General features: G+C 50.4%; 1 protein-coding gene across 1 annotated transcript in view; it reads right to left on the bottom strand.

The window, feature by feature from the left end:
• The window catches only part of PTPRN2 (protein tyrosine phosphatase receptor type N2), a 641,085-nt gene that overhangs the window by 430,359 nt on the left and 192,151 nt on the right, over positions 1-18,575 (bottom strand). The window contains 1 exon segment of the mRNA XM_057732470.1: positions 7,765-7,867. Coding sequence (XP_057588453.1) covers positions 7,765-7,867 — 103 coding nt within the window.

The following is an 18,575-nucleotide window of genomic DNA, read 5'->3' as shown; positions in this document are numbered from 1 at the left end:
GTATATTACATCAAAAAGGACCATTTGTGAAAAAAAAAAGGACCACTGGTTACTGGCATGTGGGTCTTCACTGTGATTTAGGGAACGTGTGGCGCTTCTAGGTGGGTGTGCACCTCACTGCAGACGTCTCACTTGGAGTAACGGAGAACGGGCTCCCGGCTAGTGCTCCCACACAGAAAGTCTGACTTTTAAGAACTACTGTTAGGGGTTTGGTATTTGTACATATTTCATAAAAGCTGGGACTTGAAGAAAATCTTCACGTTTGTGTTTAATTATCACAGCTGATAGAACGGTCCTGTCTTTATTTGTGACGCCTTTTCAAGTTACACTGGCTCAGACTTAATAGGCATATAAACGCTCAGGAGCTGCATGGTTCTTTGCATCTCAAATCACGGCCGCAGCTTCCTTGACCATTTTTTAATGGATGAAATGTCACGTTCTGCGTTGCCAGAGTGCCATTTAACTGAAGTCAGTTTACTGTTCTGGTACTTCCTCTGGTTTTCTCACTAACTGCTAGTCAGTGCAGACAGAACCACCTCGTAAATGTGCCTCTAAATGGTCTCGTTCGTTTTCCCCGTGCGCCAGCTGCGGGCGGAGAGTTGTGACACCGTAACACGGTACAGTGAGAGCCACTGTGTGCGCCACGGCAGCGATTAGCCTGCAGACGGACTGTTGCCCTGCCATGCGGCCTGAAGTAGGTCAAAACTTTGTAGGTATACATTTTCTATCAAAAGACTAAGAATGTAGTCTCTACGTGTCGGTCTCCACTGGTCCCTTTCCCACTTCCCTGCACTGACCTTCAGGCTCCAATAACATGCGATGCTTTAAGCTGGCACCCGATTTGCTCGAGAAAAAAAAAATCCGAATTATAAACATAATCTTTGCAAAGAGCACACGGTGACCTGGTTCTCACTATGGTCTCCGTAATCCTAACCTCATCTAACGATCCTTCCAGGGCCATTTTACTTTTCACGTAAACAGAACCCACGGCTCAGTCAAGTCCTCGGTGACATGGCCGCCCACCCACCCCCATCCGTTCCTGCCATCCGGGGCCTCAGCAGAGGGCAGCCCCAGGCCCCCGGCGCCGTCCCTCGCCCGCAGCGTCCACGACAGGGCTTTGCCTCTTCCCGGCTCCCAGGCAGGGCGTGCTCCGCTCGCCCCAAGCCCGGGGCTGGGTGTCCTGACGCTGCACGCTGAGCCCACAGCCACCTTCCGAACAGGTCACTGGTTTGGGGCAAGTTCCTTCATCTCTTCTACAGTCAACTGTCCTGTCCCAAGAACACTGACGGCGGATACTCACACGTCTACCAGGACAGAAAGCTCTGCAAGTGCCCTGTGGAATGAAGGTCGGGCAGGACTCCTGGTCCCTGTGGTTACCCACGTGATAACCAAAAGTGTCATGAGATTCTTCTCTGATCAACAGCTCTGGGCCAGACACCCACGCTGCACGGCCTGTGCCCGGAGCCAGGGCTGCGCTGGGAAGGGGGTGGGTCCAAAGGCAGGATTCCTCCACGGATAGTAACCCAGCCCTGTCACTTCAAAAACTACCTGCGAAGCCTAAAGCTGACGACCGCAGACTGACTGTAAAGTAAGATGCACAGTCACAAATGCTAAAGATGGTGACAGCGAACCAGTCCCAGGCCACAGAGGGAAAGACAGGAAGCAGAGAAACCGGGGGTCCCGCCAAGCTGCCCGGGGGGGGCTGTAAAAATGCTGCCTGATGTTGTTTATAAAAGTTGCATGCCAAACAGAGAGCGTCCAAAGGGCAGAATTTTAAAGGATTAATTAGGCAGCAAAACAGAGAGAACACAGGAATGGTGATACTGACTTTAGAAAAGTAGGATCAAGACAAAAAGTGCTGGGGCTCCCCTGGTGTCCAGCAGTAAAGAATCCGTCCTTCAGGGCAGGCGACATGGATTCAATCCCTGGTCAGGGACCTACGATCCCACGTGCCTCGGGGCAGCTAAGCCCACACGCTGCAGCTAGAGAGAGAAAACCCACACGTCACAGCTAGAAACCCACGCGCCGCAGTGAAGAGCCCTTGCACTGCAATGAAGCCAAAAAAAAAAAAAAATTAAAAAAAATCCAACTCAATTAAAAAAAAAGAAAGACAAGAAGCACTGACGATGATAAAGGCTCCATTTAAAAGCAGCGGGAGGTGGGAGGACCCACAGTGAGGAGGAAATGCTGACAGTGAGTGTGGGCTGAACCTCAGAACCCACAGGGTGTAAAGCAAGATAGGCTGAAGACGGAAGGAAATGTATGGAAATAGATTTCTCTAAGGAATTTCAATAACTCAAAATATAAATAAGAGTATTTGATTTGAGTAATATCATTTACATTTATATGTAATTATAAATTTTATATATGGTTATAAACTATATACAGAAATAGTGGATACGATAGTTTTTTGAAGTATCCATTGAAAATTAATAAAAGCATGGTATAAACTAGGCCACAAAGAAAATCCCAAATTTCTAAAAAGTAAAAACTGAACACGTCACATTCTCTAACTAAAATGCAATAAAACTAGACACTCATTTAAAGCCTAAAAACATGTGCACATAAATATCAACAAAGCAAAGCGCCTACACTTATTGCTCCCAAAGGATATAAAATTATAATTACAGATAATTTAGAGCAAAAGCAAATGAGCCTGTCAACGTTCCAGGGTGACGCCCAAACCAGGCCCACGGGCGAATGCGTAGCCGTAAGTGATTTCACTACCTTTTAACGATGAATACGTAAAAATAAGAGCAAAACTTTCACCTGAAGAAGTTTCATAAAAAACAATGAATCTAAGCACAGTAGAAAGAGGAACGTCTAAGAGATAATTATTTTTAAAAGTTGTGTTCAAAGGGTAGAGAGAAAAATCAATGGCAAAGGTGTGATAATTACACATGCAGTGAATGTTGGTTTGAATTCTAATGCAGTGCTGTGAATCACACCAAGTGAGCAAATTTGGAAATCCCTATGAAAAGGACACCAGTTGTCTGCAAAAGTGTAAAACCTGTGAGCCTATTTCACCAATAATGTCAGGAGACAATGAAAGTGTTATGAGATTTACCTACAAAGAAAGATTATTTAGAAATATATACCACCCAGCAGAGAATTGCAACACTAAAGAAAGTTTTGCAGAAGGTTTTTGAATAGAAAGAAAACTACTCTGTGTGCATCATGATCCTATAACCTTGACAAAAGCTGAGGAAGAAGAGTGTGGGTGACCAGGGTTCCTGTCACCAGGCAGAGGCCCGACAGCACACACGGCATCTCCACACGGGACGTCCGGCAGTTTAATGAAGGAACGGCTCACAGAGACACAGCAGGACCAAGAGGACGGACAAGCTAACGGTGGAGAAGGGCTGGATCTACGGGGGGGAGGAGTGAAAGGGCCATAGCAGGGGCCCAAGGGGCCGTGACCTTGGCAGAGCAGTGGGTGCGATGCTGTCCCTGCCCTCCCGGTGGGGGTGCAGCGTGGCCAAACCCACCCAGCCCGAGGCCAAGCGACCTGCTGGGGCCGCCCAGGAAGCCCACCTCTCCAGGAGAGAGCGGGACGTGGGGGAGGGGTGGGGGACACCCCAGTGGGTCCCCCGGACCGGGCTCTGCTGGGAGAGCCACTGGATTGGTTTATTCAGGTTCAACACCCTCAAGGCAAGAAATTAGAAACCCCAGCTCGAGAGGGCTGTGAGCCGCGTTTCCACGGGTATCTGTACCTGCGTCACCCACCGCGGCGGTCCCCAGCCCCCGGGCCGCGGACAGGTGCCAGGTATTGTTCGCATCACCGCCTGAGCCCCGCCTCCCGGCAGATCAGGCCGCGTTAGATTCTCATAGGAGCGCGAGCCCTCCTGTGCGCTGTGCACGCGAGGGACCTGGGGTGTGGGCTCTTTATGAGACTCTAAACGTCTGATGATCTGAGGGGGAGCTGAGGCGGTGATGCTAGGGCTGGGGAGCGGCTGCAAACACAGATTATCGCTAGCGGAGAGGCCTGACCGCACAGAGACCACACTCCACCAACTGCTTGCAGACGCGCATCAGAGCCCGACCAGCGAGGGCACGTGACAAGCAGGCTGCACCTGGTGACAGGCGTCACAGAGGCAAGCGGCTTGATGCACCACACTTGTACGGCTGCTTCGGGTGCAGCCTTCCAGTCAGAATCCGACACTTGTTTTAGTCCGCGTGTGGCCCGCCCGTGGCTTTGTTTACCACTTGCTGCGTTGCCTCTTTCCCGCACTGCGCGCTCCTCTCAGTCACGGTCTCGTGAGCCCGCAAGCTAACCCTGGCCAAGAGGAGTGAAAAACAAACGCCACTGCAGAGCTTCTCTGCAAAGGGGGAAGACCAAATGATGAGACAGCAGAAGACTCTAAGACTGCCACCAAAAAGAAAGCTGCATTGAAAAGGAAATACCAAGAGTCCTACATAAATTATGGGTTCGCTGCGCCAGGCGATCCACGTTCTCCAGGCCCGCTTTGTGTACTACGTGGTGACCTGCCATCCAGCGAAGCCGTGAAAGCTCTCACACTGCTTCCCCACAGGGAGACCAAGCACCCTGCGTGAAAAGACGAGTTGTTGGAGTTTTCAAAAGGAAAAAACGTGAGCACAAAGGCCAGGAGCCGTTACCGAAGGCCACCGCTTCACCAAGCGTGTCTGCGCTGAGCTCGCTGCGCTCAGGGGCGAGCGGCATCGCTAAAGGGAAGACGCCCTTTACTGTCGGGGAGGAGCTGGTCCCGCCTGCGGCTAAGGGCCTTCGTCGTGAACATTTAGGGGAGGCTGCAGCTCGGGAGGCGGCACGCGCGCCTCTCCCAGCCGGCACCGCAACCAGATGACGTGATGAAACCGCAGAGGACCCTGAGGCACAGCTGTTAGAGAGGATGAGAGTCGCCGTGGTACACAGTCCCGGTTGACGGGTCTACCGAAGTGGACGACAAGGCAGCAGTGTGTGCTCCTGTGCCATACGTTGTTCAGGAGGACGTGTGTGAGGATACGTCACGTGCACGTCTGTTGCCCGCCAGCACCACCACTGCAGAACTACTCAGGTCTTTGAATGATTACATACCAGGAAGACTGAACTGGCCATTTGTGTCGGTATATACACGGTGGAGCGGCTGCCGTGCCTGGACGGCTTTCTGGTTTCGCTGCTCGGGTCAAAGAGGTCACTTCTGAATGTGAGTCCACGCACTGTGTCACCCATAGAAGTGCTGGCTAGCCGAAAAATGTCACCTGAGCTTAACAATGTTTTGCAGGATTAAAATGATCAACCACATTAACGTACAGGCCCTTCACTCACGTCTGCTCGCGCAGCTCTGTGAGGGGGTGGGCGCAGAGCACGCGTCTTCTCTCACACACAGAAGGGAGATGGCTTTCTAAAGGTAGGTCACTGGCCAGAGTTTCTGAGTTACGAGAGCCACTCCAGAGATTTCTTTTGGAAAAACAGTCACCACTGGCAGCACATTTCAGTGATGCAGAATGGGTCACAAAACTTGCTTACCTGGGTGACATATTCAACCTGCTCAGCGAACTCAACCTGTCACTTCAGGGGAGAACGACAACTGTGTTCACGTTGGCAGATAAAGTGGCCGCGTCAGAGCCAAACTGGAATTACAGGGGCGATGAGGGAACACTGGGGTCTCTGACCTGTTTCAAACATTAGCAGAGATCACGAAAGAGGCTGAGCCGGGGCCCTCTTTCTCCCAGCTGGTGCATGGTCACCTGTCTCAGCTTTCAAGAGTTTGAGCATCTCTTCCCAACCACAAAAGACCCCCGGACTGGGAAGGAATGGATCCGCGACCCACTTGTGAATAAGCCAGGTGAGTCGACTGTCCCTGCTAGAGGAGGATCAGCTGCTTGAGATCGCAAGTGACGGTGGCCTTAAAAGTATGTTTGAGACACGTTCAAGTCTCCATACGTTCCGGATTAAAGTCAAGGCAGAATATCTGGAGGTTGCCACAAAAGCCCTGAAAAGCCTGCTTCCATTTCCAGCGTCCTATCCTTGTGAAGCAGGGGTTTCTGCAGCAACAGCAACCAAAACGAGATTGCGGAGTAGCCTGGACACAGCAGCACACTCCGCGCCGCTGTCTCCCACCGCCTCCAGATGGGACCATCCAGTTCAGGAGAACAAGCTCAGGGCTCCCACTGGTCTGCACTATGGTGAGTGGTGTAATTGTTTCATTATGTCTTACAGTGTAATAACAACAGGAATACAGTGCGCAGTAAATGTAACGCACTTGAATCACCCCGAAACCATCCGCCCCCCACCCCCCCACCCCCCCACCAGGCGTGGAAAAACTGTCTTCCACGAAACTGGACGCTGGTGCCAAAACGGTTGGGGACCACTGACCTATGGAACAGACTAGAAAGCTGGCACGTGAAGGGTTACTAGCCTTAATTGTGAAGACTCTATGCAGAAAGAAAGCAGAAAAATACTTCTTCTATGGACAAAGATCATGTATGGGAACTCCATACAGAAAATTCCGGTCTCTACACATGCACATATTTAAACTATTAATCTCACTTGTGATCTAAAATAGCGAAGTTACCAATTTTCATAACAAATGGACAGTTATTTTAAACACAGTGAACGTGCACATGGTCTCACCTTGCCTGATTTCTCGGGGCCGTTCTCCCTGGAGACGCTCTGCCGGACCACAGTCCGGCCTCTCCCCCACGCTCGTCGCCTGTCTAGGCGACAGGAGGAGCTGTTCCTGCTCGGTTTTCCTATCCCTCGCCCTTCGGCCTCCCCGGTGGAGTTCAAGGCCGTCTGGGACCGTGCTCCCCACTCAGGTACATCTTCCCCAGGACAGGGGGAGCAGCGGGTGGCAGTGAAGTGCCCAAGTGTCATGGAAAGACCCACGTGAAGAGTCGGAGCTCACCCAGGTGCAAACGGAAATTCAGGATAGCATGACTGTGGTTTTTGTGTTTTGTTTTTACAGAGTAGACTACAGAGGCACGTGCTCTTTGTTACAGCTCAATAGACCAGCGAGAATGACAAGGACAGCGCCTACCCTCGAGAAACGCACGGTCTGGCCAGCCAGAGAGCCGCCACCGTGGACGTGCTTTCACGTTTGGCGCATTTAACCCCGCAGGACCTGGTGGGTTAGCTGCTTCCTCCGCTCGGCGGCATGGCAGGAAGGCAGACGCCTCATGTTTCTGTCGCTGAGATTATCCTGAGGCTACGGATGGAGAGAACGCTCTCTCTGAGGGAAGAGCGGACCTCCAAGCGAAGCCTTGGGGGCAGGTCGTCTCCCTGTCGTATAAACGTGAGCAGGTCGGCTGGGGCCCGAGGCAGCCCGCTCCCTGCGCTCTGTCCCTGGACCGAGTCCTCGCCTCCCCCGGCTGTGTGTCCGCCCTGGGCACGTGTGCAGGGAGGACAAGATGGGACGCGCCCGGCTCACACAGGCTGCGCGCCTCTCGTGGTTTAATTTGCTTTTTGTACATAAGTGACATAACCGTGAACACAAGCTCTTGCTGGGAAATGAGAATTCCTGGCTTCTCTGCTTTCTACCAAGGCTCTGAAGATGCAGACTTTCCAAGGGTCTCAGGAGGTGGGGGGAGGGCCCTCGGGCACGTCTGTTGGTGAGAATGGTCCCTGTGGGAGGGTCACTCCCATACCCCCTTCCCCCAGGGTCCTGTCTGCTCCTTACACACATTCCAACTTCCTGGAGGGTCTACAGCAGAAAGACGGGGCTACTTTGCTACACGGAACAAGGGAAAGGGCTGGTGGACACGGGTGCGGGCACCCTTGAGGACACACAGAGCAAGTGCGCTTACCTGGCGGGGCTGGGAGCCTCGGGGCGCCGCGGGTAGGCCTGGGGGAGGCTGGCGAGCTCCCGCGCCATCACGTGCTGCGTGTAGTCATCCCGCCACGAGAGACCTGCGGGGAGAGTGGCAGGAACCGCGTTAACGAGGTGCACGTCGAGCCAGGGCTCCCGCTTCAGTCTCTAACCGCCGCTGTCCGCCTGCTTCCAGCAGTCCGACCCATCAGCCAAGGCCCCTCTCGCTGCAGTTTATTACCAGGTCTCCTCCTTGCAGAAACTGCAGCCCTCTGCGGCCCCTCAACCAGAAACGTGGTGGGCGCTTTGCTCTGTGGGGAAAGCAGGCGTGGCGGGTGGCTGCGGCCGGACGGGAGGCACGTGCGGGGTTGGAAGAGAGACTCCGTCCAAGTGAAAGATGCACACTTCTACCTGGAAAGGTCTGGTCACAGCAAAGGCATTCCTCACCCCAAAGTGCACTCGTGGCCGCCCCTCAGCGCCACCCCGCCCGCTCGCTGCCACGTCCTGGCGATCTGCTCTTCACCACCCGGTCCTGCTTAAGAGCCACACGTTTGGGATGAAATAAGGGGTGTTGTTACTGTGGAAGCAATTATCACGGGGCTTAATGTACTGTATCCGGGAGCCAATTACATTATATTTATACTCAAATGTTATGACAAAGAGCTTTATAACAAGGGCGAAGTAGTTATGGAGGCAAAATCCATGTGATTATGCGTTAATTACACGCACTGCAGATCACATGATAATTATGCCGGGAGTCACCGCATAACTCCCGAGAATAATTATTATGCAATTTGTACATTTTAGATCTTACGGTAACACTTCGGCACTTAGAACTACCCCATGCAATTATCCATAATTATCTAATCACTAAATATCGTGTAATTACAGAGATATATTTTTATGCCCTGTACAAAAACACATTACCCAAATCTCCAAATCAGGACGGCTGCGCTTGTTTGTGTGTGTGCGTGAGTGCGGTACAAGAAGGTCCAGAACTCGCTGAGAACACGTATCTGGGTGGCATTAAAAGAGCAGCTCTTGCACAGAAGCTGCCTTCATGAACACACTTGAATATTTTTTCAAATGCAAATTTAACATTTTTTAAAATTTACAAATGGCAAGATTCAAACAGTTGGAACGGTTCTAAATCTCAGAAGACCCGACGGCCTCGCCCAACGTGGGAGATGCTGGGAAAGCCGCCCCACAGGCCGCCCCACGGCACCGGCGAGCGGCTCAGTTTGTGACAACACGGCGTTTGAGAGAGGTCAGTGCAGGGAAACCCAGCCCCACAGGCACCGTTCGCCTCACTTTAGGATTCAATATGCGTAATAATAAGCACGTCTGCTCCACTGGCCAAAAGCAACTGGACAATGCCCCACGTGAAATATGTTTTTGTGGCTATTATGGGTCCATTCCCAGGAGTATCCACAATGGGAAGCACGTTTGCAACATTAGCATAACATCTAACACCGCAGACTCAGGAAACAGGCGCGGTTTAACCATGTCATTCCCAAAAGGATGGTCTTCATATTAACATCCACCAGAGAACAGAAAAAATCAAGAGCGCCAAAAAGTTTCTGTGAAAAAAATTCATCTTAAAAATGTATATAACGGAACGTCAGTAATGTTGTTAACTAAAGAGCACAGACGTCTGAGCTGTGCCAACGCTGGGGTCTGTGAGGAGCCCTCAGCTGCAGCAGGTGGGCACCCGACAGAGCTGGTCTGTACGGGCTGGGAGGGGGACCCCGAACTGCAGCCCAGATCGCTCAGCTTTCCCGGGAGCAGGCAGGAGCTGGGCACTCGGAGAGAAAAACCAAGGAATGCGTAGGCCCGGAGGCCTAGACGTCCTCCCTGAAGTTCTCTCCAAGGTCAGTCAGAGGCGGTAAAACCCTGGGAAGAGAGGGTTCACGTCTGGAGGATGAGAAGACACGCTTCCCACCAGCTGCAGCCAATCCCTGGAAACCATCCATGAGGAAGGCCGTGCTGTGTGGAAAGACAACTGGCCAGGGACCCAGGGACCCAAGACACAGGTGCTGGGCGCCCTGGGGTTCCCCTGGCCTGTGAGCTCAGACTTGGAACGGAATCAGCCAGCAACCCGGCTGCCGAGGAGGCCCTGCTGAGTCACCTCTCTCTGGTCAGAGGGCCAGGAGAGGAGCGACTGCGCACATGGTAGACACGACAGCTCCACTCCCACCAAACACCACAAAGGCCGCGAGGAAGCCTGGGCGTCCTCCCTCTTCAGGCCAGAGGGACCCCGCCAGTGTCAACGGAGCAGCCGAGTGGGGAGAGGAGCGTCCCTCCTCACCGGGTGGAAGCCAGCCCTTCATGTCCCAGTGGAGACCATGTGGGGAGTGCAGACTCGCACCTACCCCACTGCCCAGCAGTGAGGACAAGAGCCCTCCCTCGGGTGTCAGCAGAGATCTGGTGGGGAACCTGGGCTTCTGCCTCCACTGTCGGGAATGGAGCCCCCCCCATCCCACCCCCCCACCCCCGGCAGAGCAGTGCCAGAAAAAGCCAGCTAAAGCACAGGTTTACGTGGGATCTGCAGTCTCACAATATAACACAAAAATGCCCAGGTTTCCACAGAAAACCACTCTTACCAAAACCAAGAAAACCTCCAACTGAATGAAAAAAGACAATCGGCACACACCAACACTGAGAGGTTAGCCTCATCTGACAAAGACTACAAGGCAGCCATGATAAAAATACTTCCAGGAACATTCTGGAAACACACGAGAAAATGGGAAGCCTCAGTAAAGACACAAATATAAAAAGAACCAAGTCAAGATGTTATAACTAAAAAGTACAATAACCCACATAAACAGCTCACTGGATGCACTTGGAAGGATGGAGGGGACAGAGGGAAGAACCAGTCGTCTGGAAGAGAGAACAAGAGAAATCACCAATTCCAACAACAGAGAGAAGATAGTCTGAGAAAAAAAGGCACAGAGCCTCTGGGTTGTGAGGCTATAACAAAAGATATAACATTCATGCCGTCAGAATCCCAGAAGGAGAGGAGAAAGAAGGTAGGGCTCAAAAAATACTGACTGAAAATTTCTCAGTTTTGGCAAAAGATATAAACCTAAAGATTCCAGAAGCTGAACACCCCAAGTGGGACAAACCCAAATCTCCTCCAAGACACGTGATAATTAAACTTTTGAGGACTATATGCAAAGAAAAAAAACCTGACAGTAGCCAGAGAAATGACCTTACCTATGAGAGGAACACAATTCAAATGACAGAATATTTCTCATCAGAAACCACAGAGGCCACATGAAATCACTTTTTCAAGTGCTGAAAGAAAAAGCTGTTAATCCAGAATCCTGAAGATATATCAATCCAGACACCTAGTGACAATATGGTTCAGGAATGACAGGGAAATGAAGACATTCTCAGACAAATGAAAATGAGAGCATACGTTACCAGCAGACCCACCCCCAAAGAACTGCTAAATGAACTTCTCTGAATGGAAAGGTGATGATAGAAGAAGAAACTTGGAACATCAAGACAGAAAAAGGTCATGAAAGTTAAAGGTATGAGTAAATACGATAAGCTTTCCTTCTTCTGAGCTTTCTAAATTATGTTTGACAGTTGAAGAAAACATAATAGCACTGTCTGATGAGCTTCTAAATATATGTAGAGGAAATATTTTTAAAGAATTATAATTAACAGGGGGAAAATAATAAAGGGAAGTAAGGTTTCGATACTCCACTCAAAATGGTAAAGTGATGACACCAGTAAATTGTGATAGTTTTGCATATATAACGTACTATCTATACCAACTACTAAAAAGGCTATCAAGAGATACACTCCAAAACACTATAGATAAATCAAAACAAAATACTGCTGGAAAAAGAATACAGAGAAAAACAGAACAAATAGAAAACAAAAATAAAATAGGAGTTTGAGTCTTAATGAATCAATAATTACATTAAATATAAGCAGGCTAAATATACCAATGAAGACAGACACTGAGTAGATTAAAAATGCATGACCCAATCATATGCTGTTCATAAGAAACTCACTCCAACTTTCAAGTTGAAGTTAAAGGATAAAAAAAGATATATCATTAATCAAAGAAAAGTAGCAGTGGCTATCGTAATAGCAGATAAATTATACGGTCTTCAGGGCAAACAAAATTACCAGGGACAGAGACATAATATAATGATAAAAGGGTCAACCTGCCAAGAAGATATAGCAATCCTAAATGTATATGCACCAAGCAATAGAGCTGCAAATATGGGAAGCAGAAACTGACAAAAATTTCTGCATTGTCATCATCCCAATTAACCTCCTAACCATGTGCATCTTCATCTAATTAAGGTGGACCGTATCCTGGAATATATACATAAAACTCAGCGAGGTGAAAAGAATCAAAGTCATTCAGAGTACGTTCTCCAATGACAATGGAGCCAAACTTGAAATCAATAATGTAAATATAACAAGAAAAGTCTCCAAACACTTGGAACTTAAACAACACTTCTAAACAAACTACAGGTCAAAGTGAATCAAGGGAAAAAATACACTGAACTGAGTGAAAATGAAAATACATTTGTGGGACACAGTTAAAGCTGCACTGAGTGGAATATTGAGTACTAAATACTTACATTAGAAAAAGTCTCAAATCAATCATCTAAATTCCCACATGAAAAAGCTAGAAAGAGGACAGCAAAATAAACCCAAAGCAAGTAGCAGGAAGGAAATAATAAAGAATAGAAATGAATAAAATTGAAATTAAAAGAATAGAGAAATCAGTGAAAACAAAGGCTGCTTCCTGAAAAGATCAGTAAAATTGGCAAACCCCTAGCAAGACTGACAATGAAAAAGAAAGAGCAGTCACAAATTATCGATATCGGCAACGAAACGGGACATCAGTACAGACCCTGCAGACCTTACAAGGGAACAAACAAATCTACACACATAAACAGAGCAACTTAGAGGAAATGGACCCAGTCCTTGAAAAACACAAACTACTACAACTCACCCAATATGAAATAGATAACTGAACAGCCCTATAACTGTTAGGAAAATTGAATTCATAATTTAAAACCTCCCCAAAAAGATATCTCCAGACCCAGATGGTTTCACTGGATGATTCTACCAAACATTTAAGGGAGAATTAATATGAATTCTACACAATCCCTTCCAGAAAACAGGAAAGGAGGAAACAGTTTCCAATTAATTTTATGTCGCTAATATTAACCTGATACCAAAAGCAGACAAAGAGAGTACCAAAAAAAAGAAAAAAAGAAAAAAGAAACCTACATACCAATATCCCTCATGAATACTGATATAAAAATCCATGCGATAATATTAACATATAAAATCTAGCAATATATAAAAATAATTATACATCAATGGGGTTTATTCCAGGGACACAAAACTGGTTTAATCCAAAATAAATCAATTAATTCAACACCTTTTCATGATGGATAATCTCAGAAATATAGGAACTGAGAGAAACTGCATCAACTTGGCAATGAACATCTACACAAGCCCTACAGCTAACATCATACTAAATGACAAGAAGATAGAAGATTTTCCACTAAGAGCAGGAAATAGACAAGGATGTCTTCTCTCACCACTTTTACTCAACAGAGCCAAAAATTCTCAACAGTGCAATTGGGCAATATAAGGAAAGAAAGGTCATGCAGATGAAAAAGGAAGAAATAAAACTGTACCTATTTCCAGATGACATAACTTTCCACGTGGAAAATTCCAATGAGTCTACAAAAAACTCCTTGAATAAATTATTTTTCTACATTAGCTATGAACACATTGACACTGAAACTAAAATATTATTACAGTCACACATGAAGTTAAATGCTCAGGTGTAACTCTCACAAGACATGTTCAGGACTTTGCATACTGAAAACTACACAATGTCGATGAAAGAAATCAAAGGCCTAAATAAATGATAGACATACTGTTTTTGTGCACTGGAAACCTCAGCATAACAATGATGTAAACTCTCCCAACGTCGATATACAAGTTTAACACGATGCCTATCCGCATCCCAGCAAAATTCTTTGCAGATACAGACAAGAAACTTATGTGGAACAGCAAAGGAACTAGAGAACTAGAGAACCTAAAACAATTTGGGAAAAGAAGAATGAAGCAGAGTGAGCCGCCGACAAAAATACTGATGGCTAGGCGACTGGAAGCAGTTGATCACATATATAGTTCTGTATGTGATCAATGATTGCAACAGTGTAACTCTAGATATGGGAAGATGCAGCACGAGGGAATGTTTCCTGGACCATAAGAGACTAGAAACACAGGTGGTCCAGAGAACTCTGACCTTTGTTGAAAAGATCTAGCCAGCAATAGCACACTGAGTGGCCTATCCGCGAAACCTTCGCCAGACCTAGGAATGAGCCTTCCTAGCACCGTGGGACGAAATGCCCGTGAAACGCCTCCCAGAGCGCGGTCGAGTCTGTGAGCATGAGGGGCCCTGCCAGCTACAATGGGCACTGGCCAGCTGCCTCTACAAGGACTGAACCACGTGCTGCCGCAGCGGCTGCCCGCCCACACCCCCCGAAAGGTGCTCGGGGGGAGGGCTGAAACGAGGCGCTCTGTGCTCTGTGAACAACTGGCAGAACAGGTTACACAGTGAGATATTTTCAGGAGCCAACGTTATGGGCCCAATTCTTGTATCTCCTCATATCTAGAAAAGCGCTAAAATCCCTCATGGTGACGACTGTTCCTTGTGAGTAGCAGTGACCTTCTGTAAACAAGGTGTGCTTGATTGCATGTTTTTCCCTTTCACCAAAGCCACATCTATACTGAGCTTCCCCCCTGCAACTGTGGAACAGTGTCTCAGAGATACATGGGATGCTGTCTCCTGGCTGCAGTCCTCATTTTGCCCCAAATAAAACTAAACTCGCAACAAGAAAGGGAGGAAAGGAGGGAGGGAGGGAGGAAGAAAGAAAGGGAGAGAGAAAGGAAGAAAGAAAGCAAGAAACAGTGCTGGAGGGACTGAAGACAGGCACAGCCCCTCTGGAAAACAGTTTGGCAGTTTCTTAAAAAACTAAACATGCACATCATACGACCCAGCAATTGAACCCCTGGCCATTCATCCCAGAGACGTGGAGACTTATGTTCACATGCAAACTTGTATAAACAAATGCAGTTTTATTTATAACACCCCTGAACTGGAAACAGCCCAGACACCACCCGGCGAGTAAACGTTAAACAAACAGGTCCCTCCACACCAGGGACTAGCACTCAGCAGTAAAAACAACTCAGCAAGAAAAAGGGAGGAAGTACGGACACAGCCACGACCTGGATGAACCTCCAGAAAATTCTGCCACGTGAAAAAAGCCAGTCGAGAAAGGTTACTGGGTGCCTGGGAGGGCATGACGAGGTTGGTGAGGGCGCGAGTCCAGCGACGGGGCAGAGGAGGGGGTGGAGGGCAGGCGTGAGGCCACAGGAGGCCCTGGACACCGACGGGAAGGGATGGCGCTTTCTGCACGCAGCGCATAGGACAGAAATACCCAACTGTGTCTTAGATGATGAAACAGCTGCATGAAAAAAATTTAAAATGTTAAAACAATAAAAATATCTATCCACGAACCAGGCAATCTTCTAGTACGTCCTGTTGTAATCCTCAGGATTTGTGAATGATGAGTGAAAGGTAGTAGACACAAGGAAAAAGCAACGGGTAAGAGGTGTAAAAATGGTGCAGTTTGAGAGACAATGAGGTTGGGCTCTGGGGGACTCACAGAGGGGGTGGTCTGCGCTGCAGGTCCACCTGGGGGCACAAGGGCAGGGGGTCAAAGGCTGCACCTGCGCCACAGGGAATGCGGATCCTTAAAGGAGGAGGACGGACCTCCCTGGGTGGGGACTTGCAAAGGGGGGACCTCACGGGGAGGGGGGACCTCACAGAGGGGGGACCTCACGGTGGGGGAAGCTCGCCGGGGAGGCTCCTAGGCGGAGGCAGGGTTTGGGGGCGGCGGTGCTGGGGGGACGACGAGGGGGAAGCAGCTGAGCCCCCCGGGCAGGAGCTGGCTGTGCTGGGAGAGGCACGCAGGGCTCCCCACCCTCCAGCGGGGCTGACCCGGGCGTGGCACGGAGGCCGAGCCCGGGTAGACAGCGGCGTTTCTCCGCAGGCCGCGTGGGGGGACCCCCGGCGTCCGCCAGGGCTCCTTCCTGAGGACAGGGCGTCCCTGAGGCGGGGGTGTGAGCCCGGCAGGAGGCCAGGGAGCCCCAGGTCACAGGCGACACGGGGCCTGAGCCTCCCAGCCACGGAGGCCCGCGGCTTCGCAGGAAGCCCGGCTGGGACCTCTGCATCCAGGACGTTCAGAGACGCTGCCGTGCGGTCAGGGTAATTGTTTCTGCCTCTTTGGAAAATGTTTTCAGAGACGGGTTACAAACCACACAAGAGATCAGTCTTGTTATTATATATTCGCACGTCATTTTCACATTGAAAACTGTGATCATCAGCTCGCTTCCAGAGGCGGCGGTGGGTAACTGACATCCCTCCTGCAGGTTCCCCGGAGCCGGGGAGCAGCCGGCCCGTGTGTCCCCGGCCAGGCAGGCCCTGTGCGTCCATTTAAAGGAACGTGGGTTCATCCGGCAGCAAAAGCAGAGCTGGCCGGACTCAGGCAGGGCAGACAGGCCCAAGGGTCCGCGCGGCCCCCCTGCGGGTTCCAAATGCCCTTCTCCTGCCGCGTCACCGTCCCTCTTCACCGGCAGCACGCCCCGTCTTGGTGCTGTGAGTCTGAGCAGGAAACCGTCTCATCCTAGAGTTCAGGTTTCTCACGCACTGCTCTGTGGCGCCTTCTCCCCCCGTTCTTTAACGGGAACGTCCCCCGGGAGGGGGCCCGCTGGGGGCTGTCCCAGGGGATGAGGCTCCGTGGCGCGTGGTCCAGCGGCCAGAGGGCTTCCACCGCAGGCCCTGAGTAACAGAGGACTCTGGAAGAGGCCACCAAGCCAGGGACCCGGCGGCACGGGCCGGGGGCCGGGGGCCGGGCAGCGCTGCCCCGCGGGGCGCAGACCCCACGCGGCACCTGCCCGCGGCCGCCCCCCGTGCTGAGCCCAGGCTGCCTCGCGTCCCTCCTGGAGGATAACGTCTCTCCTGTCAACAGGTGCCAGTAAAGTGATGGTGAACGTGTGAGAAAGGGGGGGGACGTCTCAAGGACATAAAACCAGCAAAATGGTCTTTTAAACGAGTACGAGAAGGGAGGCAGGGAGAGGCAGGAACCGTATTCTATGCCCTGACATAAAGACTTAAAACACAGCCGCACCAGGAAGGCTGGCGTGATGGAAGGCTGAGGCTGCCTCTCCCTCAAAGTCCACGCTTACCAGACCCGAACCCTCTGCTAAGGCCCATTCAGCGGGGAACCACATTTTTCTAACAGCAAATGAGAAAAGCCCCAGGAAATGACTGAGAGGACGTCCTGGTTCTCAGCCATCCATGAGCGGGGCGGGGCGTGAGCGCAGGCTGTGCCAGGCCCGGCGGAGCCCCCGTGCAGGCCCAGACACTGGTAGGAGGTCAATCCCACACCCACGGACCGCGAGCACGTCTGTGGTGCTGGTGGGCGCAGCCTCACGCAGGCCCCCTCGGGCTGGAGCCCCCGTACGTGTGGCCTCCGTGCTGACGACCAGCAAGCAGCCAGGTCCAGCTTCACGATGGAGACGCCACAGTTTTCCAGATCATGGCATTTTATAAATTCTTTCCATCACCAGGCAGGTTTTGGCAGTATTTCCTTCCGTAACAGACGGTTGATGGGCTCTACCTTTTAATTAAAATCTTTCACTGCTCTCAATACAGACTCCAAAGTACAAGTTATCCCATCCAATCTTGCCATAATGATACTGTTTCCTGACATTCTTATTCCTCTGGTCTTAGTCCACTGGGGAAGGATTCCTCCGGAATCTTGTGATTGATTTTATTTTATTTTAATTTTATTTATTTGTGGCTGCATTGGGTCTTCGTTGTCACGTGTGGGCTTTCTTCTCTAGTTGCGATGAGCGGGGGCTACTCTTTGATGCAGCGCATGGGCTTCTCATTGTGGTGGCTTCTCTTGTTGCAGAGCATGGGCTCTGGGTGCCTGGGCTTCAGTAGTTGCAGCATGTGGGCTCAGTAGTTGTGGCTCATGGGCCCTAGAGGGCATAGGCTTCAGCAGTTGTGGCACACGGGCTTTGTTGCTCTACAGCATGTGGGATCTTCCCGGACCAGGGATGGGACCCGTGTCACCTGCATTGGCAGGCGGATTCTTAACCACTGAGCCACCAAGGGAAGTCCTTGTGATTGATTTTAAACTAACATTCTATGGCCCACGGTTCCCTTGAGGAGAAATCACAGCTCTGGGGCCCCTCAAGTGCTTACTGAGTAAGAAAATATTTTGGAACATTTTTTAAAGTCAAGGAGATGATACAGCTTCAGTGTTCCTAAAAATGTGTGTGGACCTGAGAGAAGAGCAGCCTGCATGACCCCAGCAGCACTAGGATGTGAAATCTCTTGGGCACAAGATGTGTCTCACCCAGGAGATTGTATTTTCACTAAGTTGCCTGTCCTGTTACTTGTGCTGCTGAGGATGAAGTACTACCGAGTGCTAAGTACCTGCTCAGCAGCCGTCTCCACCGAGGACTACATACTACTGAGGACTAAGCACTAAGTACCCCCTCCGCAGCATCCGCTGAGTCCTGACCGCTGCCTCTTGGATGGCGCCGTCGCTGCCCCCCTCCCCCCCTCCCTCCTCCCGCCACGGCGCACTTTCCCCTCCAACTGTGTCCGCAGCACCCAGGACGCCCGCGGTGGTGCCTGCTGGGTCAGGAGGGAGAGCTGAGGCCCCGTCTGGA

The sequence above is a fragment of the Hippopotamus amphibius genome, chromosome 4, assembly GCF_030028045.1.
Source record: "Hippopotamus amphibius kiboko isolate mHipAmp2 chromosome 4, mHipAmp2.hap2, whole genome shotgun sequence".
Lineage (NCBI taxonomy): Eukaryota > Metazoa > Chordata > Mammalia > Artiodactyla > Hippopotamidae > Hippopotamus > Hippopotamus amphibius.
Note: the sequence above shows the minus strand (reverse complement) of the source record. Positions and strands in the feature narration are given on the sequence as shown.